The sequence below is a fragment of the Miniopterus schreibersii genome (assembly GCF_964146895.1).
Source record: "Miniopterus schreibersii genome assembly, chromosome: 6".
Lineage (NCBI taxonomy): Eukaryota > Metazoa > Chordata > Mammalia > Chiroptera > Miniopteridae > Miniopterus > Miniopterus schreibersii.
The window spans coordinates 55,412,409-55,439,592 of NC_138107.1; the positions used below are offsets into that span (position 1 = coordinate 55,412,409).

The 27,184-nt window shown below is 36.4% G+C and overlaps 1 protein-coding gene across 1 annotated transcript in view; it reads right to left on the reverse strand.

The window, feature by feature from the left end:
- AK9 (adenylate kinase 9) overlaps nucleotides 1-27,184 on the reverse strand; it is a 96,705-nt gene that overhangs the window by 66,005 nt on the left and 3,516 nt on the right. The window contains exons 3-13 of the mRNA XM_081139531.1: nucleotides 23,846-23,973; nucleotides 21,693-21,756; nucleotides 20,211-20,263; nucleotides 20,015-20,111; nucleotides 16,679-16,791; nucleotides 12,708-12,896; nucleotides 9,676-9,804; nucleotides 7,882-7,956; nucleotides 5,377-5,475; nucleotides 1,476-1,615; nucleotides 1,218-1,398 (exon numbers count right to left, since the gene is read on the reverse strand). Of these exons, the coding sequence (XP_080995657.1) occupies nucleotides 1,218-1,398; nucleotides 1,476-1,615; nucleotides 5,377-5,475; nucleotides 7,882-7,956; nucleotides 9,676-9,804; nucleotides 12,708-12,896; nucleotides 16,679-16,791; nucleotides 20,015-20,111; nucleotides 20,211-20,263; nucleotides 21,693-21,756; nucleotides 23,846-23,962 (1,257 nt within the window). The 5' untranslated portion in view covers nucleotides 23,963-23,973. The remainder of the gene's footprint in view (nucleotides 1-1,217; nucleotides 1,399-1,475; nucleotides 1,616-5,376; nucleotides 5,476-7,881; nucleotides 7,957-9,675; nucleotides 9,805-12,707; nucleotides 12,897-16,678; nucleotides 16,792-20,014; nucleotides 20,112-20,210; nucleotides 20,264-21,692; nucleotides 21,757-23,845; nucleotides 23,974-27,184) is intronic.

Below are 27,184 nucleotides of genomic sequence, written 5' to 3' on the forward strand. Positions count from 1 at the left end.
ACCTAGGATCCAGGTGATCGGGGTGCGATTCCCAGTAAGGGCACATGCCTGGGTTGCAGGCTGCAGCGGACCAATGACTCTCTCATCATTGATGTTTCTATTTCTCTCTCTCCCTCTCCTTTCCTCTCTCTGAAATCAATAAAGATATATTTAAAAAAAAAAAAAAGAAAAACATGCAAAACGAACCTATGGCATGTGTATGTACACTTACATGGTAAAACCATAAAGGAAAAGTATGGAAGTGAATACCATGAAGTTCAGGGCAGTGCTTCCTTTGGGGAAGGAATAAGAGGATGGTATTGGGAAGAGGCATGAAGGGGCCTTCTGGGATGCTGGCAACATTCCACATTTGATCTGGGTGGTGGTCATATGGGGGTTTGTATTGTGATAGTTTACTGAGCCTCAACTTTTCTTTATGTTCATCATATTTTACAATAAAAAAGCCAAAAGCAAATAGAAGATGTTACCCCTGTGTTTAAAAGAACTCAATAGGACTTAGAGTAAATCCAGATTCCTTCCTAGGACCTGCATTGCTCTACATCTACAGCCACCTTCACACCCTATTCCTCCTTTCACGCCCTACGCTCTAGCCACATTGGCCTTCATATCATTCCACTACATTCCAATCCCTCCTCAAACACTTTGGCTCTGTCTTCAAATTATATCCCAAATCTGCCAGCTTCTTACCACCTCTACTGCTATTTATCTAGTCCAAGCTAAAACTAAGTTCTCTCCACTTACTGAGTGTGGAGAACAAGATCACTGAGGGGAGAGGTCAAGGAATTGACAGGCCAGGGATTTGAGAGGGTCATCTTTGTAGCTACTGAAATCACCAAGAATGATGACAGGAGTGAGTATGTTGTGGAGAACTCTCTCCACATATTAACTTGTGAGCCAGGAGGGGTATGCCCAGGATACAGTAGACCAATGGAACCAAGAGAGGTAATAGGTGGCATCACCTGTACAGACATGTACAAGAATGTTTATACAAAAGTTAAATCTGTGGGCTTTCGGGAAGCAGGGAGGGGCTATGGTCAGGAAGCTACAATAAGCAGCAAGGGGGAATGCTTTCCCCCCTCCAAGCCCAGAAGAACAATTACCCAATTGACATGTAAAATTAGGAAAAGTCAGTACAAATCCTACAAATCCCCATATCCTACAAAGTATAATTAAGTATAAATAGGTAGAAAGCTAGAGTTAGCTAGATAAGTAGTTACCTTTCCTTTGTAATGTTCTGCAAGCAAATTGCAAAGTGTTGTTTTCCCTGAACATGGAGGTCCAAATATGAATACTTTAAATGGTGGTGCCGGCATAGGTGGGAGAAGATAGGGACGTGGGTTCAATAAAAATGTTTTTAATGTTTCTTCTGATGACAGACAGTACATTTTACCTAGAAAACTTTAAATATACCATAATCATAAACAACTGAAAAGAGATACGGGAAAGTTTTGAAACTGAGTTCTGAAAAATCTTACCTTACAGAAAAGTCTGCCATTCCTGGATAAATGTTACCTTCTTTTAAAGTCACAGGACATGATCGCCCCCATCTGCTTCTCTGCCATCTATATCTTGGTGCAATAAGTTTATAAGATGCAAGAGTATGAAACAGCTCATCCTATTAAAAACAAATACCACATTAAATATGTGGGCATAAGTTTTGCCGAAATTAATGGTATTATTTCATTTCTTATTTGATAGTGCTGTAACTAAGAAATAATTTAGAAAGCAAATTTTGGCATTTCTTAACTGCAACCATTCTGCACTAGTCCAAAATGTAATAGGCATACATACAGTTTTCATTTCTGTTATAAGACCCTGTTTACATTTTATTGACCATTTTCTGTTATAAGGTGGAATGAGCATAAGGTAACTAGAGCACTTTCTATTATCTGTTTCAGAAAACATATACTGAAAAATTTTTATTGAAAAGGTTTGAAAATGTACCAAATTCTTAGTCAATTTACCTAAGTTTTTAAATAGTAAGCTGGTATATACAGATTATTTTTGCATTTACTTAGCTCCTCATTCTTCTTAGAATGTAAAGTTGCCCTCAGCAATTCTTTCTGTTGATGATCTCCAGAGAAGTTAACAATCACTTCTCTATAGACTGCAGATTACTGGAAGGTACACTCTCCTTGTGCTACCTTAGCAGGGGACAAGAAAACTGGAGAGAGATGGCATGGTGGGCAACTGGCAGGGTGACAGGGTCCAGGTTGGCTCCCTCCCACCTTCAGGTGTGGATTTCACATTAGCTGCTGGCTCCAGAGTTGACTGTGGAGGACAGATGAGAGTGGGGGCTATGGTCTTGCCTGGAGTACTGCTGCATCAGAATAAAAAGGCAGGCACAGTGCAGAGATGCTGCATGAATGTCCCCAACTGAAGGCTGGGAGAAGTAGCTAAGTATAAAGGAAACTGTCAGTGCTTAAGGGAGCTGCATGAGAATGAGAATCTTGTTGGTGGGGCTATCCCCCCTTCTCCATGGAGTCGACAGACGATGAGCCAGTCAAGTGAGAAGCAGCCACTCTTTCCTTATCATCCTTATTTCCTGTCCCAACTTGGGAAAAATGTTTTAATAGCAGACCACATTTCTCTCTCAACTTCAAGTCCCTGGACCACATGTTTACAGGTGCTGAGGGGCGATTAGATGAGCTTTCAAATGAGTTGGACATTACAGTTTTAAAAAGGATCAGGACAACCTCTGGTTAAACAAGGCAGATAACATGCATTTGTGTTTGCTGCTTCCCTAAAACCTCCTGAAAATGAGAGCAGAGGAATAAACTCATGAGGACACAGACTGGGAAAAGAGACCACAGGAACTGATAGGATAGGGGACCCTCCATGGCTACACATCTTTGTAGCTAGAAAGCAGATGGCTAAGTGGTAGCTGACTTAGATCAGAGAAAGGTAAAGGCTCAGTGTGGCAACAGGGATGGGTGTGGGGACAACAAGGATCAAGTTCATTCACTCCGTAAAATCCTTAAGAGGCTCAGGACCTGTTGACACCAGGTACCTTGAAGGTGGGGAATGGAGAGCAGAAGACAGGAAGACAGGTTGAAATCTTTACAAGGATTTTAAAGAAAATGTTTAAAATGCTAGTGGCCAGAGCCACTCTCCATTTCACTGTCAGCCAACTGTTCCTCAGCCCTCCACCACCTCTCCTTCAACCAGAAGACTGGAGGCTTCCTCTCTGGAGAGACTAAACCAGAGGGTCTCGTAAGAGGAACCCCAGACACAGCCACGGTGAGAGGGAGGCACAAGAAAGTCAGCAATTATAGCCACTACACTCAAGCGCCCCTCCCACCTGAGCCTCTAGCTGAGGAACCTCTGGGCCCTCCCATGATCCAGCAACTACCTAGTTAATGCCTGGCACAGCCAAGGCTCTTCAGCTCTGCTGCCAGCTCCATTGTGATTGGGTGAATTACCCTGCACAGCATCAGCTAATTTGCTGGGCCCAGTACAAAATAAAAATACAGAGCTCTTGTTCTAAAGTGATTAGGAATTTCAACATTGTGACAGCACATCATTAAACTAATTGTGGGGTGCTTTTAAGCATGGGGCTCTGTGTGACTGCACACGTCACTAGCCCATGAAGTAAGCCTTGCCCCTTCAATACAGATGTTGGATATTTTGAATATTACCATTGGTTTTATGCATTTTACAAACACCATTTCATATAATGTATCAGAATTTAACTTCCTTTTAAGGCTGAATATTCCACTGTGTCTACATAACACACTTTGTTTATCTGTTTATCTACTGATGGACATTCTTAGCTATTTGCTATGAATACTGCTGTACAAATAAATATCTGAGTCCTTGCTTTCAATTCTTTTAGGTACATACCTAGGACTAAAATTTCTGGATTTTATGGTAAACTTGTGTTTAACATTTTGAGAAAGTACCAAACTGTTTTACACAATAGCTGCACCATTCTCAACACTTGTTATTTTTCACGTTTTTGGATACACATACACATATGTATGTATTTTTTATGTATTGTTAATTTTTTATGTATTTCTTAACACTGAATGGTGGTAATCTTGTAGTTTTGATTTGCATTTCCCTAATGACTAGTGATACTGAGATTCTTCTCATGTGCTTATTAGCCATTCATAAGTCCTTGGAGATTTCAGTCCTTTATATTCAACTCTTTTATACTGATTTTCAACTCACCTGCCTTTAGCTGAAGAGCATACATCTAAAGTTCTTTAAAACACACAGGAACTTCAAAATTTATCAACCATGATGAGCCAGGATTCTTCAGTGTCCCAATAAAGTGGGGGATTCTCAAACTTAAGTGGGGATAGAAATCTTCTCTGGATCTTGTGAAAATACATTTCAAGGTCCCACCTCCAGACAGACATTCTGGTTCCCTCAGTCTGGGATGTGGGCCTAAGGAATCTGTATTTGTAGTAAGCTTCCCAGTTGACTCTTTTGGAGGTGGTCTGGACTGCCAGGGAGAAATACTGCTAGAGGGATATAAATAATGACTCCATTGTACATAGTCACAACTTCTGCCCTTTCATGAAAGAGAGGGCAGGCATCCTTAGTTATATATCTTATGAACTATAACCTTAGGCAATAATGTCTAAGGACAAACTTCCTAGTTGAGAAATTCCCTCAGGTTCTATGGATACTTCAAATTTTTCCTTCATTGATGACCTAAAAGAGAAGGCTCTTGACAGCCTCTGTGCTCATCAGGCCCACCTTTCTTTGCCTTCAACACCAGTTTGTGTCATTGAAGTCCCAGCACATATTCCAGCTATGCTCACCCATTGACATCTAAGGATTACACATTACAGGATAACAAAAGGACCTTTCTTCAAAGTTTATTTTATTTGAATTATAATATCTATTTAAAATTCTGGTATTTGTTTCTAAATTTCTATTCATATAGGTGAAACTGAACTTTCCAGAATAGATTAAATCTCCAATTAAAGCCCTGTGGCTCCTTTAGCACTTAGCATTTATAATTTGATCACCATCATATCCATAATACATCAGTGCCAGGAACACAGCACTTATTCCAAAGAATTGGTTGAATGATTGAAGGAATGAATGAGTGCTTATAGAGTTCAAGGCTTTTATGTCTTTGCTTTCTTTGTGCTGCAAATTTTTAAAGTGAGCTTAGTTTCTTCTTTCTCATTATTCCTGTGATTAGTTGTTCTGCTTTTATTGTTTTTCTTTGTTCCATAACTTTTGTTTTGTTGTGTTTGGTGTTTATAAGAATATTGTGCTAATATTACAGCTTCTTCCCAGAAAGCAAATCCATCTTTTTAAGAGGTATTCTGAAACTCCTTTTAAACATTGGAAGAATACAAAAGGTAACAACATATAGTAAAAAGGTTCACTTTCAAACAGTTAAAATTAACTTACAGTGTCCATTGTGTCATTCATTTCTTCCTCTGCACTCTGAAGTTTTGTTAAAATAGCTGCTCTTCTTAGGTTCAGAAATTTAAGTCGATCTATAACCGTCTAAATTTAAAGAACAAATCTTTAAATACATTGGCATTTGAACATCTCAAATATTCTGAAAAAGTGATGAGTTCATGAGTAGAATACTTCCTTGCTTCTGGTTGTTTGCTGGCAATCTTTGGTGTTCCTTGGCTTAGAGATACATCACTCTAATCCCTGCCTTTGTTGTTACATAGCCATCTTCTCCCTATGTGTCTGAGTCTCTTCTCTTATAAGGACACCAGTCACATTGCAAAAGGGCACCATAATTCAGCATGACCTCATCTTAATTATATCAGAAAAGTTCCTATTTCCAGATAAAATCACATTCATAGGTAATGGAGGTTAAGATCTCAACATATCTTTTGAGGGGACACAACTTAACCCATAATAGTCTTCCCTCTGGTCCTCAAATATTCATGTCCCTAGAGGTCTAGCTCTACAGAACCTCTTCAGACGGAGGGAAGACAGCCATATAAAGACAGAGTCAGATATTGGAGTTATACTGCCACAAGCGAAGGGATGCCTGGGGCTACCAGAAGCCAGAAGAGGCAAGGATGGATCCTCCCCTAGAGGCTTTGGAGGGAGCACAACCCTGTCAACATGTTGATTTGGACTTCTAGCCTCCAGAATGATGAGAGAATAAATTTCTGTCATTTTAAGACACCTAGTCTATGGTACTTTGTTATGGCAGCCCTAAGAAACTAATACAGACACTCTGGAAGCATTTGAAGCATAGAGTCTGAGATGAGAGATGGTGAGATAGACAAATGGTACATGGTAATTGTGGTACATGGGAACTGCGGTAGGTTATATTATTTGTTCACAATTCACCCTTCCCTCCCTTCCCTTGTTAATTTCCTAGTTCATGATGGGTAAAGTACACTCCCCATCCCATTCTCCATGTAAGTCGTTCTGGCCAGTGGAATGTGGGCAGAAGTGCCAGGGTACCAATGCCAAATGGGGCCTTAACAGGCTTGGCAAGTTTCAACCAGGCCTACTGGAGTTTCTGCCCTCTACCTTGAAGAAAGTGTGTTGCAAAAAGTGCTCAAATTTTGAATACATTTTGAAGGAGAAGCCTGCTATGTATGCTTGATGGATTGAATGTGGGATGTGAGAGAAAGAAAAGAGCAGCTTGGAATTTCAGCCCATCCCTTATCCTCCAAAGAAGGGAGAGGGGCTAAAAACAGAGTTCTTAATTAATCATGCGTATGTAAGGATTCCTCCATAAAATCCCTATAGTATGAGGTTTGGAGAGATTCCAGGTTGGCAAACACATCTACACCAGGAGAGTGACACACCCCAATTGCACAGGGACAGAAGCTCCTGAGCTTGGGACCCTGAGACCTCACCCTATGTATCTCTTCATCTGGCTGTTCATCTGTATCCTTTATCATGTCCTTTAATAAACTGGTCTTTCAGGTGCCCAGCTACCATCCAGGAGCCTACTCAGAGTTAAATCAATAGAACAAAAGATGCTCCTGGTACTTTTATCACTTAGGAAATTATAAAGGTTTGGGGAGCTCTGTGCCAGGAACGAGGGCAGAGACAAATATATATTTCTATTATCTTACAGATGTCTAATAGTCACCTCAGATTTAAACGTGCAGGAAAAACTCATGATCCACCATCACCACCACCCCAACTCAAATACACTTCTCCCAGTCTTCCCCTCTCAGTAATGTCAAATCCATCCTTCCAGCTGCTCATCCTTAGACTTTCAATTGTAATTTCAGATTATTTTTCACCAGACTAGCTTCTGCCCTTCTGCCACACCATTTTATAACCCCACCAGCAATGTATGAGGGGTTCCAATTTTTCCACATTCTTGTCAACACTTGCTAGTGCCTGTTTTTCTCTCTCTTTAATTTCAGTCATCTTAGTGGGTATGAAGTGGTATTTCATTATGGCTTTGTTTTGCATTTCTCTAATCATTCATATTAGGCATCATCATGAGTTTATTGGTTGCTATTTGCCTTTACTTTTTTTTTTTTTTTTTTTAATTATATCTTTATTGATTTCAGAGAGAGGAAAGGAGAGGGAGAGAGAGATAGAAACATCAATGATGACAGAGTCATTGATCGAGCCCACAACCCGGGCATGTGCCCTGACCGGGAATCGAACCCCGATCGCCTGGATCCTAGGTTGACGCTTAATTGCTGAGCCACGCCCGGCCGGGCTGCCTTTCCTTTTTTTTGAGGCACTTTTTGTCATACAGAGATTTTAGATTCAAGTATAGTTTTGATTTAAATATAAATAAATGAATAAATACAACATCAAATTTTTAAGTGTTAAAATGAATTTCTCAAACCATAAATGGTTAAAAATGTAAACATATTTCTGATGTTTATTAAAATAAGTATAATCCAATCAACAACCTTTTGATTTTCTAAACTGTGGGATACTCTTACTGAAAATTGCACTTACCATGAAGAGCTCCTCTGAGGGCTTATTTCCATCTAGCTCAATGAAATACTGGGGATTGTGTTCAGCCATTACTTCCTACAGATAATAGAAAAGAAACCTTATAACCTAGGATCACTGGGGAAACTGAATACAAGATCAGAATCTTAACACACTATGAAGAAATTGTGAACCCTAAATTGCTTTATACATGATATAATGTATGCTATTTTCAGTGCCTAAGCTATTCAAAATAACCATACTGATTTCTGTTCCTTTCAGGAGGGTGTGAGTGCTTGCTTTACCATATTCTTGCTATTGTTAAGTTTTATTCCTTGTTCATCTTTTAAAATTTGATCATGGAAATGACACTTCATTATTTAGATTAGCATTTCTTCATAATCAGTGAAGCTGAACAGTTTTCTAGAGGCCTATTACTTTTTTGTCTTTCATTTTTGTGAACTGTCTGCTCATATTTGTGGTCTATTTATCTCAGAAGGGTAAGAACTTATAGGTTAAAAAAATCACTTCTATGACTTTTTCAAATTGATGTGGGTATATTTCCAGTTTATCTTTTAATTGAGTGAGGTTTATTAAATTTTTAATTTCTAGTCTTACATGTAATGAAATTGAAGCTATCATTTTTTTCCTTTGTGATTTCATTACTTGTTCAGCTGAACATCAGTTAAGCATTTACCACTTGCCATATTTTGGGCACTGCACTGGGCATCGGCGATGCTAGTATGTAAGACCTTGTCCCTAATCTTGATGAGTCTACCTCCACTTATTATCCGCTGTGAATACAGTTTTCTAATTTTCTGAATCTGATTTTAATTATGCTTTATTTCATACCCAGTGCCAGCCACTGAAGGATATTTTTGTTGAAGAAAGAAAGAATGCTACACATAGACATGTAAATTTAAAAGCTATGTTTAAAGGACAGGGATAGAAGAGGAGGAAGAGAGGAATAAAAGTCATACATAAAAAAACAAATTTGGTTCTCATTTTGAGGGGTAGATGATGAGAATTAAAATGATCCACTTATTTGTCTTTAAAAATATATAAATATTATAAAACAGCATAAAACAAATTTTAGTTTATCAGATGGGAAAGAGGCAATTTGAAGACTTTTTTATTTGTCTTTGTTGTTCTATTGCATGATGCCTGGCCAAATACCCAAGTTCAATAAATGTCTGTTGAATAAATTTCCAATACAAATTTGGCAGTGTTCCCTGGGTTTCTGGCCATATAAAATATGATTTTCACAGAACTATAACTTTAGTAACCATATTTTTAAATGCAAATTATTTTAATTAAAAGTTTCTTATTATAATATATATATAATGTTTTTATCATGTTCACATATAATCAACTTTGAATGGGATACCCATAGAAACCAATCTGGGGATAATTCTTTAGATTGCAGTTTAAACAAACATTTAGAATAAAAAAGATGTACCATAAGTGTACATTTGTTTTGATAAACCTGTAAGTTACAGGTTGAAAATGATTTTACAAAATAGTCTGTTAACATAGTTTTTCAATCTCCAACTGTAAATGAATTCCCCTAGTGACTTTTAAAAAATGTAGTTCATTTATCACTTTTCAGCAACACTGATGCTTTGTAAGGGTAAAATGACATTGTTTTGTGAAACAGCCTTTGGGATAGAAGCCTTATTCTAATATCATTCTACCTAATTCAAGTGGAGGAGAATCAGATAGGTGATATATAGGGGTGAATAAATGTGAGAGCTATTTAACCAGTGATAGAACACAAACATCAACATTCCCATTTTCAGCAATATATTTTGTTCTTACTTCTAAAGCATGAAGAAGTATGTCCTTATAAAGTTGAACGACGTGCTCAATATTTTCCAAATAATCCTCAGGCCTCTGAACTAAATGTTGAAGAATTTCAGCCACCACCTGCATTTCGGCAATAAATGCCTAAATGAAAAAGAAGAGATTTTAAATATCTTTATATTAGTGATTACTTAATTTACAAGCCACATCCCTCCCTCCTTACACCTAGATGCCATTTTGGTGTGAGAAGCAGGCAGAAGAGAAAATTAGAAACTGAGGATTTTTATTTAAGAGAGATTAAACACCGTAAAGGGCCATTATCAGATGGAATAAAACTTGAAATTGACTTTAATACTTATTAATTTCTTTGTGCTCCTCAATGAGTAGGGACGAGCAGGGGAAGAACATCAGATTTTTAGAGACGAAATAAAGAAATTAGATTTCCTCTGAACATCTGAGCTACTAGTTCGTTCATCCCATCATTCAGTAAAGACTGATTGGGTGCCTACTATGTGCAGGCACTTCCAGGAGCTTGAGATATTATAGTGAATAAAACCAGTTAAGACACTGGGAATCATAGACCACACATTCCAGTTGGGGCATAAAAAGCATAAACAAGGAGACAAATAAATATATAACAAGTTTGGTGGTGCTTAAGTATGAGGGAGAAAGATAATGCAGGATACAGGTGATGGAGAGTAATGGGAGAAGGTGCTATTTTAAACAGGTGGTCATGGTTGGGTTCTCCGAAGAAGTAACATTTGAGCAGAACAAAGAAGGAAATGAGGGAGAGAGCCACACAGATTCCTGGAGAATGAACATTTCAAGGCAGTGGGAATAGTACATGCAGAAGTTCTCAGCCCAAGGCCTGGAAAGTGTTCAATATCATATTTACTATCTTATTATTATCATATTTATTATCTAATTATTAATTATAGTTTTTCTCAATGCATATAAATCTGTTTTATACCATTTGAAAAATATTATCTATGATATAAACCAATTTATAACTTATTTGAAATACCAATACTATTTTATTGGTCAAATAATATATTAATATCCTTAAATATATGATTATTTAATCATTTTTCTATAGTTGAACAACAAGAATGTTTCACATTTTTCACAATTATAAACAACATTTCACTGACTAGCTTTGTAGGTAAATCTTTATATTGCTAATATTTTCCCTTAACATAGTTCCTAAAAGTAAAATTACTGGGCCCAAGATTGTACATTTCAAAGAAGCATAATACACACTGTCCTTTCCAAAAGATGTTGTCGCTCTTCTCTCTGTAGCAGAGGACTTTGCTAGCATGCTCGTACATCAGTCATTACACAACTTCTTATTAAGAACCTACTGTATACCGAGAACTGTTAAAGGCTCAGGGGATATCGTTCCTGCTGCATGAAGCTTACATTTAGTGGGGTAGAGATAATAAGCAAGTAAACAAATAACATAATTTCAGACAGGGACAAGTGCTATGAGGAAAACAAAGCAGAGTAAGGGGTTAGGCCTGTGTTGTCCAACATAGTAGTTACTAGGCACACATACCAATTGAGCACGTGAAATGTACATTGGAACGTGCTGTAAATGTAAAATACACACCAGATTTCAAAAACCTAGGATAAAAAAGAATGCATCATCCTTAGAATTTTTATGTTGATTACATGTTGAAATAATATTTTGGATATATAGGCTTAAATAAAATATATTTTTAAAATTACTTTTGCCTGTTTCTTTTTACTTTTTAAAGAAGTGGCTATTAGCCCAGCTGGTGTGGCTCAGCAGTTGAGCATTAACCTATGATCCAAGAGATCGTGGTCTGATTCCTGGTCAGGGCACACGTCTGGGTTGCGGGCTCGATCCCCAGCAGGGAGCGTGCAAGAGGCAACCAATCAATGACTCCCTCTCATCACTGATGTTTCTCTCTCTCCTTCTCCCTTCCTCTCTCTGAAATCAATAAAAATATATTTAATTAATAAATAAATAGATAAGTGGCTACTAGTACATTTAAAATCACATATGGCAGGGTATATTTCTAGATGGTCTCCAGTGATGTCATCTCTGGGGTAAGAGGTGACAGGAAGGAGCAAGCATATAAAGAAGATCTGGAGGAGAGGGCGGTAGGCAAGGGAAGCGGAAACAGTAGGTGCAAAGGCTGAAGGAGGTGAGACTGAATTCAGCATAGCTGAAGACTAGCAGGAAGGCCATCATGGCTGGAATAAGTGAACAGGCTGAGACAGTGGGGATGAGATCAGAGAGGCCGGGTCCTTGGCCTTGTAAGCCATGTGAGGGGTTTGGATTTTCATCTACAGGTAATAGAAAGTCACTGAGGGTCATATTTTAAAAAGTGGCTCTGGCTTCTGGAAAGAATAGAATGGGGTGAGGAGGATGGAGGAAAGTGGAAGCCAGGAGAGCAGTAACAAAGCTATTACAGTTCAGGGAGATTGTTTACATTTGTGTGTATATAAAGGCGAACACTTTCACACCATCAACCCAAGTGTGCAGCAGGTTTGTTCTGAACATGGCTGTGCTGTTAGGCAGAGATCACAACAAACCCAGCCCTGGGAGCTGAAGCCAGCCTGAAGGCCTAATTTAATTACCTTCCATAGCATTTAATTGTCTTTAATTATCTTCCTGTCTTCTTTTTCTATTTTCTTTCCCCGTCCCTTCTCCTTTTCCTTCCTATCTTCCATAATTTAATCCAGCCCATCACCTGTTAATAGATTTCTTAATATCAAATTTTCCACAGTCTAAATGGTGTTTTAAAATGTTCAGATTAGTTGCCAACTACTTTGTTTTAAAACGCTACGCTGATTTTGGTATCTGGAGAAACCAGACCACCTGGTAAAAATAGGCCACTTGTCCCTCATGGCAATAGTTGGCCGGGCTGGGCTGAGAGGGAGCAGTCCTCTGAAGGGCACGCACCCTCTAGCTGTGTGGAGGAGCTTGCTGCACTAATGGAAATGTTCTGTATCTGTGCTGTCCAATTTGAAGACTGTCATAAATTTTAAAAGTACAGTACATGGTATTAGGATAGTACCTCTTCTTCTTCTTGCTCTTCTTCCTCTTCCCCTTCATCTTCTCCTTTTCCTTCTTTTTGGGCGTCTCTCTTTTTTTTCCTTCGATTCTCAATGACTTCCGGGTCCCACTGATCTCTTGTATAGATGTACCCTGTAGTACTGTGCTGCCTTTGCCCAGAAACTTTCTGGCATAAATCATAGTCAGGGCACTAAGAAACATTAGCAATCATTTAAAACATGTTGAATATGCTTTTACTCCCTATTCATATATTTTGCAATACATAAACAAAAAAATTCCTTAAAACCCTGTTCAAATAATAGTATTTTAAATGTTATTTTGTATCAGGTTTCATCATGTGCCAAGAGACACAAGACACTACTTTTAAGCTACGTAAATACTTTTCTTTATCCAAAATTAATATATGTGAGAAAAATATCGTAAGTTTTAGATGGTAAAAGAGGGTTAGAATAACAGTAGAAAGAGTCAGAGAAATACAACTGAAAATCAGGTTAGCCTGCAAAGATACACAGGAGGATTCTGTCACATTAATTTCAAAAGGATAAGAAGATGTGGTACATATATGCAATGGAATATTACTTGGCCATAAAAAAGTGAAATCTTACCATTTGCAATAACATGGATGAACCTAGAGGGCATTATGCTAAGTGAGATAAGTCACAGAGAAAGACAAATACCATATGATTTCACTTACATGTAGAATCTAAAGGGCAAAACAAACAGGACAGAAACAGACTCATAGATACAGAGAACAAACTGATGGTTACCGGATGGGAGACGGGTTGTGGGGCTGGATGAAAAAGATGAAGGGATTAAGAAGCACAAATTAGTAGTTACAAAACAGTCACAGGGATATAAAGTACAGCATAGAGAATATAGTCAATAATATTGTAATAACTATGTATGGTGCCAGGTGGGTACTAGACTTATTGGGGCATCACTTCATAAATTATATAAATATCTAGCCACTATGCTATACATCTGAAACTAATATAAAATAATATTGGATGTCAACTGTAGTTGAAAAAAATAAAATTAAAAAAAGGGATGAGAATGGAGGAAAATGGGGGAACATCCACATATTTTCAACAAAAAAATATATTGTGTATTGACAATAGGTATAATTTTATGGGTGAAGTTTTTTATAAAATGGTAATCATGAATGGGACCTGAAAGGTCATCTATTCTAGTCTAACCTTTTCATTTTCTAAATGAGAAAACTGAGTCTGGATAGTAAAAAAAAAAAAAAAAAACAAAGTCTATGAGTAACTTTCTTCTTTCAAAGTGCTTTCACATGTGTAATATTTGACTCAATTCTCAAGCTAATCATGTAAGAGAAGTAATCCAATATTATAATTAAAGAGAAGTAATCTAATATTATAATTAAAGCTATTCTGCTGATCAGAGAAGAACTGCTCTGGCAGGTTAAGATTCTGGTCTCAGATCACCATGTCATGAGGGGAAACTATGACTTGAAACCAGGCCTTCTGATCCATAGCCCATGCTCTGGTGGCACCATTAGTAATGATAACTAGGGTTTGAGGCTATAAATCCTGCTCTGAATAATTTTCAGGATTAAAAACTCTGGATGATGGTCTATGGTTGTGGTTCTCAAACATTAGGGTATAACTATATATAGGGAATTGCAAGTAGAAATTCCTGTTCCCCCTTGTGACTTATTAAGTCTGGAGTGAGGCTTAGCCATTTTAACAAGCATCCTCAGTGATTTTGATGTGACAGCTCATGTATCACAACTTTGAGAAACAAAGAAAGCAAGAAACTTTAGAACCTCCCTTGCTCATTTTCTGATTTCTTCAGGCCCCCTCTATGTGGAGATGGGAGGGCTATTTATTGAGGCAAGACTTTTATTTAGGCTTCCAAATTTTCCACAGAAAAAATCTCAACTCATTCAAGTAATTTTAAAAATGTGTATGCTCTTACTCAGCTGCACAGAATACCCACATTGTGGGTCCTTGACAAAGACTATTGCCTTGAGTTCTCCTGTTTTTACGTGTAGAAAGTGATTAACATGGGGTTAAGTCTGAAGGACATGCCTCAGAGTAGTGGTCCTCAAACTTCAGTGGGCATCAGTCACATAAAGGGCTTTTCAACACACAGAGTTGGACGTCACCCCCAGAGTTTTTGACTCATAGTTCTCAGGTGGGGCTGGAGAATTTATATTTCTTCCTTTTTTTAAAAAAGTTTTCAATTACAGTTGACATTCAATGTTATTTTATATTAGTTTCAGGTGTACAGCAATAATTTGCACTTCTAACAAGCTTCTGAGTTCTGCTGATGCAGTTGGTTCTGAAACCATACTGTGAGAACCACTGCTGCAGATTACTGGCCCTTAACCATTTTCTTTTTTTTTTTTTGTAATACAAACCCCCTTTAGAATGATGGAAGTCATAGGCTTTTGTTTCAGAAAAATGCACATACACATTAAATTTTGCACGTAGTTTCAGGAGGTTCATGGATGCTGAAGGATTCATGAATCCCAGGCTAAGAGGTTCTGTTCTAGAAATTCCAGGTTTTATCCCCAAATAAGGCTAAACCATCAGAGAAGTGTGTGTTGTACCAAATTGTCTCACATTAGTCCCTCTGATTATACTTTGGCTACACTGCAGAAACTGCTGTGGACACTCACTATTACACTTCCAAAATAAATGGGGTTCAGGATTTCATCTCTACACTAACAATCTCTTACATTAAGATCCATGTAAGATATTTCTCTCATTTTTAATGAGTTGTTTTTCCTGAGGAATGGCTTGTCTTTTCATGGGCAACATGAATTTTATATAACTGGCCACACTTCCCCTTCTACTCTGGCTCATCAAACTTAGATCCAATTGATGCCCCAAATTTAGTAAACATTTGGGGCTGTACAGCCTGTGTGCTTTTGCTCCACCAAGTCTTAATATTCCTATACGATCTATATTTTCCATGACTTAGACTTTGTATTTGGCTTCGGTTAATTGTTTGAGATCTTTTCTTCTCTCCATTATACACATATTCACATGTGACAGTCTCAAGGTCACAGGGATTTTGATTGGCTCCAACCATGACCTGTGGCTGGGGCTGCACGCTCAGCACTACAGTGCCACCTCTCTCTCAGAGCTGACCTCCACACACCACTGGGTCCCAACACCCGAGCTGAGAACCACTGAATTTATTTTGAGCTGTCAAGCCTTTTGGGGAATCAGGGTATGAATATAGAAGCTTATTCATTTTCATATAAACAAGTAGTCCTTACCTCACTGAATTCTTATCACAACCCCATAAGGCAGTTATTATCATCTCTGTAAAGTGGAAACTGAGGCAACTAAATGTGGCTTACCAAATTCTAACAGCTGAGAAAGGAGAGAAGTGGGAACAGGATCCAGCCTTGATTTGTAACCAGTCTAGTAGTGCTCTTTAACATTCATACATCCAAATCATTTGTTTGTCCTTTCATTTTATTAAACTGGCAAACTTATTAGGTGTCAGCTAGGTGCCAAATATTGTGCTAGTTTATGTTTATGTAAGACATGGTTCCTGCCTTCAAGTAAGGCTGAGTCCAGAAGGAAACTGGTCAATGACAATATAGTGAGGTAATATGAGGGAGAAAAGAGGGTAATATAAATGGTCATCAGAGAAGTAATGTGATGGGGAGGCAGGTGGGGGGTGGGGGAAGAATGAATTAGTTAATGGGTGGGTTGGTATGCAGGGAGTGGCCCTAGGGTGGAAAGTTCTTAACAGATGATACTTGACTGACTTCCAAAGGATGACTACGATTTAAACCTGGTGAAGAGGCAAGGAGGTGTCCTCTGTGGATAGAGCTTTGGGTGCAAAAGTACAGAGGTATAAGAGAGTATAGCTCAGTCTCTATGATAAATTAGTATTTCCCTAACTACTTAAAATTTTTGTACACATTCCTTTATTTTCACTACCATCAAAAAGAATGGTTAACTATACTAAAAAACAACTTCTTACCTTAATATTGATTATAATATCAGGTTTCAAATGTAAATTTTTAAGTAAGCCTATTTGCTGCAAAGTAGTCATGGCATCCTGTGGAAGTGATGGTATTTCAGTGATAATATAACCTGTAGAATAAAATATAATTTTTAAAGTTTTATATTATCCATGTGAAAGCATGGATTTATTATTATTACTTTATTAAATATCATCTAGTTATTGAATACTAATGCAGGTCTTAAAATCATCTATCAAAACTTTTAAATCACTAGTAAAGGAAGTATGTTTATGTAAGACATGAATACTATTTTTCTGATAATAAATGAAATAATTGGGTTAGGAGGAGATATCTTTTAAAATTCGGAATCAATTTATTTTAGGCACATGAGGTGCCTATGGAAGGAAATTCCATGCTAACAATTTTTTTAACTCATATTCGTAAAGATAATTTGATGAATGGTAAAAGTATTTTATAGAGGTTGTATGGTATATTATTTTTCTTTCTTAAATTACTATTTAATAATATAACAGACTATATATGTGTATCATGTTTATGTAAGTTATAGGGAGTAATAAAACACCCAGGTACCTCTCATACAGTATAAGAAATTATCAGTGATTTTGGCTTAGCACATTCACTGGCTTGTATCCCTACCCAGAAACCTAAATCTTCTCATAGAAATTTACCCTGTTTACCACCATCACATTAATTTCCTTAATATATTTCTTTAATTATGTCAAGCAATAGCTTGAGAAACTTTTTTCTTATTAATAGGATAAAGTCTCAACTCCTTCAGTGGGAACTGAAAGCCTTTAACAGATTTTTCTGCTATTTTAATGGAACTATTCTTCTTGGGAGAACAACTGACAAATTATGGTTGTTTAGCTTTGGATATTTGGCAGACATTTTATAAAAAGTGAATGGAGTGAGCCTCTCACTTCAAGGACAGCAACGGACAGTATTTGTTGCCAATTACAAAATGCAAGTGAAAATTAGTATTTTGGAAAATTTGTATCTACTGCCCTAAGCTTAAACAACATCCCAATTCTTAAAACTTGTCCTGATAAGATTGGTGGTAATATTAACAGATGTGAGTTTTTGATATTGTATAATGAAATGTGTAAACATGTAGAAGGTCTGCAAAACTCAGTGACCAATATTTTCCAAATGACCAATGCCTCGTGCCACAAAATCATGCCTCAGTTAAGGACTCATTCCAAGTGCAAGACAGATCAATGGATTTTAATGGAACAGAGTTTGAAAAGTTCACTGATATGGTTTCAGATTCTACAATGCAACTAACCTTAAACTTCCCCTTTTCAAGTTTTGGTGTAGGATCAAGAATATCCACAAATATTCTAAAGACTATTAAAATACTCTCCCTTTTCCAATTACCAATTTGTGTGAAGCTGGATTTTCTTCATGTACTTCAACAAAAACAATATATTGCAACAGATTAAGCAGACGCAGATGTGAGAATCCAGCTAGGTCTTCTCTTAAGCCAGACATTAAAGAAATTTACAAAAATATAAAACAATATCACTCTTCTCACTAAATATTTTTCTTTGAAGAATGTGATTATTTTGATAAAATATGCTATTTATGTTAATATGTAACTGTTTTATTATTTTTTAAACAAATATTTTAAACATTTCTTAATTTTAATTTCTAATATGATAAGTACCAATACATATAACCCATGTAAGCAAAAGCTCTTTTGGGGCCTCAACAATTCTTATAAGCATAAAGGAGTCTTGAGACCAAAAAGCTTGAAAACTGGTATCCTATACAATGCCTAAAAAAGCTACTAAGCATCTGTTCATAGACGAATAAATGTGTCTAATAAGCCAAACTCAAAATCCTCACTTAAGAACATGCTGATTACAATCTTTTATTTAAAAAAAATTAGATCAACAACTCTCACAGTAATCAAAAACTTCATTAAATGTCTCAATTTCTCCTAAGCTTTCTTAAACACTTACTTTCTGCCTCTATGTGTGGGACACTATCCAGAAAAGCAATCCTAAGTAGTTTAACTTCAAAGAGCAGAAAGGGAGATCTGTTATCTTGGGTTTGGATATGTGAGTTATATCATGATTCTCTCCAGTTTTGCTATAATCCTTAGTTTCCAACTTGGCTTCCTTATTTGCACTTGCTGTTGTCTTTGAAACACTTTGAAATAGTATGTATGTATCCTAATAGGATGTATACTAAGGCATTCATCCTATTCGAGCTTCTTTAAATGAGCTCAAGGCACTGCTGCAAAAATACAGCCACTGCATGCATTGATACTGTCCCAGGAACTGGGCCAGATCTTTCTCTGCTCGTTTCCTCCTGCTGTTCTTGCTTTTTTGCTTTCCTGTATCAGCCCTCCCCTAGTTTGGTTTGGCACCTGTTATTAATCTAGACCTCAGTTGATTAACAACATTTTTCAAACTTGTTTTCAAGACTTTGACCAGTGTCTCCTCTGGGACGTAAAGGCTGGCATTAACGTCTAGGTCTGACGCATCACAATGGTGGATAGATACTATGGTGAAAGGGACAGCATGCCTAACCCTAGATTGAATTCAAGCCTTGCCCAGCTCATCCCCCCTGGTCAGACAATTCCCAAGCCCCAGTTCAGCCTCTGTTTGAGTGTAGGGACACTTCTCAGGTTCAGAGTCATGGGGTAGAATGGATGAACAGGCTGAAGCCTGCCAATATCTGGAGCCAGAGGGTAAGCTGGGGCTACTCTACTCTCTGTTCCTGCATGATAAGTGTGGATTAATACAGAGAAACCTAAACCATTGACAGGACTTAGTAATCACACTCAAGGTGAATGGGAAAGCAGTCAGCAGAAGCTGTCAGCATTGGGAGGACCACCTCGGATTTTTGAGGCTTTTGTTGAAAAACACAATACTAGCCTGACTGGCGTGGCTCAACCGTTGAGCACTGACCTATGATCCAGGAGATCTCAGTTCAATTCCGGGTCAGGGCACATGCCCGGAATCCCCAGTAGGGGGCGTGCAGGAGGCAGCTGATCAATGGCTCTTTCATCATTGATGTTTCTCTCTCTCTCCCCCCCCTCCCTTCCTCTCTCTGATGTCAATAAAGACATATTTTAGAAAAAACAACAAAAAACCCCCACAATGCTAAAGAAGATTGGATCACATAAACTTAATTTGTTTTTACAAAAGTAGAGTATGAAAAATAAAAAGAAGTAAAACTCTCTGAGCTGCTCAACTGAATTCAGGCTCTAGGACCTGTGCCAGGGCAAAAGAAAGAGCAACTCCAGAAATTATTTGTGCCACAGACAAAGCACAAGTTTTAAGGCTGCTTTGATAGCCACCGATGTACAAAAATAAACATACCAAAGTGAGAGACTTCTAGGGAGCTGAGCTTCTCCAACATTAGCTTTGTGACAAGTTCATCTGGAATGCTTTGACCACTGACCAGCATTGACTGCAACTAAGAAAAGCACACATATTTTACATTACTGTATAATATATCTGTGAGACAGAGCTTTTTTTAAAAAAAATAATAACTTTGAAATTTAGATTTGTTTACCATAACTCCTGATTCGGTTTCACTGGCAATCAGTTCTTCCAAAACTGTTAAAGCTGAAATAGGAATTCAAAATATTAGCACAAACTAGTATTAGAATTGTCAAATTAAGAAACACATTCGGGTGTTTTGTAACTGGTAACAAAAATTAACATTTGTATATCACTTCAGAGTTTACAAAGCACTTTTACACACATGATGTCACTTAAGTCTAACCAAAGAGCCCAGGCAGTAGAATGTATGCCACAGAGAACAGACCTTGGCCATCTTGGGGAAGCCAACTTCCTAAACACCTCTGTGCCTTGTGAGCTTACACACTGTATAACATGCAAGAGAATATGAGGATAAAATGAGGTTGTCTATATGACAGTGACTAGGAAATTGTGAAGTGTTGCACAAAAGTATCTGGACTATATTACTTATAACCATACTGTTATATCCAGAGCCCATTAATTTAGTGCATTGGTTGTATAAAAGGAAAATATGCATCAAAAAATGATGGAATAGATAAAACTGATCAGGAAAAGGGTTCTAAAGCTGAAATATGAATAATGTGCTTCCTTTTTCAGAGGAAATATTCCGTCCCTTGATGAAGACATCCTGCAATAGAAATGACAGGGGAGGACCCAGGAGCTGTATTATGTCCCTAGTTGCTAATAATCTATGGAACATTTGTTATTCTTTAAGATTTTCTACAAATGAATTTTTTGATCAAAGAAAGAGGAAAATTTTAAAGTTTTTGTGTATATGTGTTTTTCCCCCTCCCCAAAGTGTATCCAACTGCAATTTCACTAACAGCCCATGGAATGTTCATTTCATAACATTCTTGCAAACAACGATTGTATAAACTTTAAAAATTTACTGCCAACTTGATAGGCAAATATGGGTCAGTGTTATTTTAATTAGCATTTCTGTGAATAACAATGAGATTAAACTCTTTTTTCTTATATTTGCCTATTTTTGTTTCTACTTTTGTGGATTGTTTTTCTCTGAGGGCATAAGAAGTTATATTGATTAACAAAATATTTATATATAAAGATATCAACCCTTGTCTTATATATTGCAAAGAATGCAAGTCAATTTACAAATTAAGTCCTGGAAAATATTCCCAAGAGCAGCTGTGAGAGTTTCTTCTCTTATTTTCCCATAAAGAGACACCCCAAAGACTCGTATCCTCAACAGTTCTAAATTATGAAATCAGAGAAATGGAAGCAATAGCATGGAGTCAAAGATCCTTCATAAAGCCTCCTATATTCTATGAAGAAAAGTAGGACTAACCGAAGGGCAAAACATGTTTGATGCTATTATAAAGATAATTCACTGAGTTGATAGTAATGTGTGATATAGCAAGTATAGCAAAATGTTAATCACAGACTATAAACATGGTGAGTAGATGGGTTATATGAGTGTTCATTGTAAAATTCTTTACTTTTTATGCATATTTGAAAGTTATACTAAAATATCGGGAGGGAAAGTGAAATTTACCTTCTACACGAATACATTTCCATTCTTGTGCTATCTGACGGGCTAATGTTGTCTTCCCAACACCCTTAAAAAGAAAGATGTTATTTAAAACTCAATAAAATAGCTATTTGTCAGGGGAACAAATATTCCCGTTTTAAAAGATTTTATTGATGATTACTATATTATCAAGTAAATTATTTTCCAAAATAAGTGAAGAGTAGACCCTAAAAACCAGAAAGCTGTACCAAAGTAGTACTCCAGGTATTATACACTTTTGAATGTCAAATTTTGTAATTTTGAATATAAATCATTGTGATTATATTGAGATTCATCATTTTATTTCCTTCTTAAAGTTCATAATCATGAACGTTTTGAGACTTTCATTTAGTAACTTTCAAGAGCAAAAAAGTCCTTCTTAATGGACATCTTTGAAAAGTATCATATTTTAAAGGCAAAAGATCACGTTAATGAAGTAAGTTGCATATGGTTACTTTTACTGCTGACTTTTAAAACTCTATTATGTTTTTTAGAAACATAATAAAGTTATTGGGATCATTTATTGGTATCTGTCCCAGGGTCCATATAAAATTAAGTCAAAAACAGGATCCAGCCTTTGGTATCTGCTGTTCTGGAAAGGCTCTTTAATTAACCAGCTCAGGCTCTCTAATGGTAACTACCAACTCTGAAAATCGCTGAAAAGTGGCTGAAAATAACTCTTATCTAGAGGTCCTTTCTAGAACTGCCTAGAAAGGAAAGCTATCTTATGACATCCATTTTTGGCTTTTTCCTGTTTTGTGGAAAGACAATGCATAGGTCCACTAACAACACACTGTGGACAAAGGTGAGGCACCTTGACTCTCAGTAGCTTCAGATATTAATGGGAGAATCTCCCATTTGTCCTTATATTGTCCCCTCTTCACATATTCAGAGAACCTCAAAACAAATTCCACAGAAAGTTTTATATGCAAATTGATTCTGATATAACCTTGGATCACATACTACTAACAACTGTCCTTGTACAGTGCTTTGATGAGTTAATTGCTTCATAATATAAAGCCAAAGATAATATAGGTTCCTTTTCAAATATGATGCACAAGAGAGAAAGATAAATTTACAACCAATATTGTGTCAGATTTTAAGTCATACAATGAAAGTCTAACACTCAAAAAAATTAGCACACTATGTGGTTTTCATTCTTATACGGTAACATAAGATTATGATTTTAAAAATTAAACATTTATACTGAATAACTCCTTCTCAGCCATAAAAAAGAAGGAAATCTTACCTTTTGCAACAGCATGGCTAGACCTGGATAGTATTATGCTAAATGAAATAAGCTAGTCGAGAAAGACAAGTACCATATGATTTCCCTTATATGTAGAATATAATGCACAAAATAAACTAACAAACAAAACAGAAACAGTCTCATAACTGTCAGAGGGGAATGGGTAGGGAGGCTGGGTGAAAAAAGTGAAGGGATTAAGTGAACATACACACACACACACACAAAACCCTTCATAGACAACAGTGTGGTCATTACCAGAGGGGGATGGGGGTAGGGGTGGGGCAGGAGAAGGTAAAGGGGGGATAAATGGTGATGGAAAGAGACATGACTTGGGTGGTAAACACACAATACAATATATAGATGATGTATTATAGAATTGTACACCTTAAACCTATATAATTTTATTAACCAATGTAACCCCAATAAATTCAATTTTTAAAAAAAGTACAACTCGGTTGTTATAAAATATTCATGGGGATGTAAAGTACAGCATAGGGAATATAATCAATAATATTCTAATAACTATGTATGGTGTCAGATGGGTAGCAGATTTATTGTGATGATCACTTAGTAAGTTATGTAATGTCTAATCACTGGGGTATACACCTGAAACTAATATATGTCAACTGTAACTGAAAAAAACGATTTAAAAATGGAAAACAAAATAAAGAACAAAAACCCTGGCCAAATTAAGTTGTTAGATACTCCAGCGAGGTGTTCAGGAAGAAAGTGTGAGGGCCTGAGGTGCTATCATGTTCAGTGTCTCTATGTGTGCAATCCATGAAAATTCACCGAGATATACATCTATGAGTCATCTTATGTATGTTTATTATCCTTCAATAAAATGTTTTAAAAAGTTATACCAAATAAGTTAGAAGAGATAACTTACTGGTTTCCCAAATACAACAAAACAAACAGGTTTAGACAACATAAAGTCTTTTTCTGCTTCATCTTCATCAAATATATCCACAAACGGATAGTCTTCTTTCTTCTCTTCAGAAGTCATAATATAAAATGCTGCAAAAAGAAAGAGTAAGATTGTTAAAGTGCCTAATTTAGTTGGAACAGGAAGGCAGGCTACAGAGAATTAGAATATCCTGTAAATTTGCTTAGCCCAGAAGCCATTTCACACCACTAAACATATGGCTTTTGCTAATTGTAAATAAGTTAAACTCATGTATTAAAATATAATAGGCTCTTAGTTTGAAATAAAAAGAAAAATCCAGTTACATGCTGTAAAAAAGCTGAAATAAAGTGTTTCTGAAAGATTAAAGGAAAAAACATATATATATATGTATACATATACCTATACATTATGATGCACGTATTTTATCAAAGATCAAATTGAACATGTTATACATATATACACACATTTATTTTTGTATGTGTGGATGTTTAGGGACTTTCCATGGCTCTAAAATAAATGTTAATTGAAATGAGAAAATACATAGAACTGAAAAATAATGAACACAACATATACCAAAACTCTAAGATATAGCTAAAGTGGTATTCAGAAGCCTTAAATACTTACATTAGAACCAAAGAAAGTCTGAAAAGAAATAAGCTCACAACTTGTTTGAAAAAGAAAAACAAAAAATTTAAAAATATTTTTAAAAAATTAATTAAATACAAACATTATATAGAGGGTCAACAAAGCTAAACAGTGGTATTTTGAAACAACTTATAAATAAAAAATCTCTGTTAAGACTGATCAAGAAAAGAAGATAGAAGGTACAAATTAAAAATATTAAACTTTAGGGTTTTTTTAGAAGTGTGTTTTTTTACATCTCAAAACTAAGACTTTTCTGTTTTGTTGTTTTTTCTAACTCATTATATCAGAGAATGTTCTTCATGTTTGATTATTTTTTGAAATTTGTTGAGGCTTGCCTTGTGGTCTATCACAGGGTAATTTCCAAAAAAACTCCCTGTACCCTTGAAAAGGATATGCAATTCATATTTGCTTGATGTCATGTTTTTTATATCATGTTTGTTCATTTTATTGGCTGAATCTTCCTTAACACTTACTGACTTACTGCCTACTTAACCAGACAATACTAGATATAGAAAACTGGAAGGATTGTAGAGATAATAATGCTGCAGATATAAATAATAAGAGGACATCATAAACAGTTATCCAAAATAAACCTGAAAACTTAAACAAAATTGATAAATTCCTAGAAAAATCTGTTTCTCGGGGGAAAAAACAAAACCTGAGTGGTTCTATAACCATTAAGGAAACAGGGTCAGTAACTACAAATCTTCCCACAAAGAAACCAAGATGGCTTTATTAAAGAGATCCATGCCCTACAATCTTACAGACACTCTTTCTGAGAAAAGATAAAGTGTAGACCTCCTACATAAGTTTATGGGTCTCATGTAACCTCCATACCTAAACCAGAAAATAGTGTGAAAAAGCATAATTATGTGCCAATTTCATTCATGAACTAGATTTTAAAAATCTTAATCAAAATAATAGCAAGTTGAATTCAGCAATATATAAAAAAGATAACAAAATCATGGTCAAGTTGGGTTTTCCTCAAGAATTCAAGGCTGGTTTAATATTAGAACATTAAATTATCATATTAAAATAAAGGGAAAAACTATATGGTTATCTTAATAGAAAAAGTATGAGACAATTCAACACCCTTTAATGATTAATAAAAGATAAACTATTAGCAACCAGGAATAGAAGGAAACTTCTTTAACTTGATAAAGGGTATGAAAAAAAGACAAACATATTTAATGATTAAATTTTTAAAATGGTTTTTTTAAGGTCATAACAAGACAAAAGAAAGAAAACTGTAATTATTCCCAGTTGATGTAATCACCTGCATAGAAAACTCAATCATGGACACATTTTAAGAATTAATGAGATAATCCAATTTTCTGGATTCAAAATTATTATACAAAATTCAGTTGCATTTCTATATACCAAAATTATGTAGAAAATGTAACCAAAAATAAATATGACTTAACAGTGAACATATAAGGTAACAAGGATTAAATATAACAAAAAATATACAAGACCTTTATGAAAAAATTACAAAATCTTTTAAGAAGACTTGCATAAGGAAACTTCAAAAATGGACCAAAATTATGTCAGAGTGGTCTGGGACACTGTTCAGGGAATAACTAAAAAATGGATCAGGGGGTTATAGGCTTTCAGGTAAATGGGATGCAATTATAGTTCTCCGTGGAAGTTAAAAATTTTCAAATGGGCTTACTACAACTAATATTATTTTAAGATGTCATTATAAAACAAGACACAGTGAGAAATATTACTAGTATATTAAAAAGATTTAAGATGGATACTTCATGAACTATAGGGCTGAAATTTTAACTTTTTCATACCAAAAAAATAATACTACCATAAAATGCAGTTTTAAAGGGGAAATGCATCTATACCTTTTAGAGAGATGGTGCATTTATTAAAGAGGTTATTAAGTACCAAGTCCAGGGATGCAGCTACCTAGGTGGATGTCTAAGTATCTTGAACCCCCAGGTTACTCTGAGTGCTCTGTGTTAACAGAGACAGCCCCTCCTCATTTCTGGAGGATACCAGACTCTTCTTGTCTGGTCTTAGGCAGATGCCTCAGAAGATAATGCTTGCCTTCCACAACCTGCCTTCACCTTCCCTCATAGCTTCTAGAGCAGTAGCCGGGGTCAAATGTCAGCCTAGCCCAACTGGGGAGGCACTGGTACAGGAAAAAATAGGCATTCGGCACCTGAAGAGCTGAAGGGCCTGGCTACGATGTACCAATAGGAACTAGGAGAATACCCTGAGAGATCTTGAGAGTGTTGGGTAGGGGAATGTTGACTGGATAAGAGTTTATTGATGTGTGGGTTTTCTTCCATGACTTATGCTTTAATAGCCTGGTAGGATACCTGGAGTGGGTCCTAATTCACTTGGTCAAGGGCCTGGAAGGAACAAGATTGGAAGATAAAAAGTTTGTGAGAAGAGCATGTGAATGGACTTAGGAGAGTGGTATAGCGAACACTCTAAGGTGACCTCTAACGAGTCACACCCTTGTGTAATTCTCTTCCTTTGACTGCAGTCTGTGACTTGCTTCTAAATATAGCAAAAGTAATAGACATGTCACTCCCATGATAACATTATGTTACATAAGACTCCATCTTAGTTGACTAGAGAGGAACTTGCTGGTTGGCTGTGAAGAAATAAGTTGCTATGTTATAAAAGGACCACATGGCAAGGAACAGTAGGTGGCCT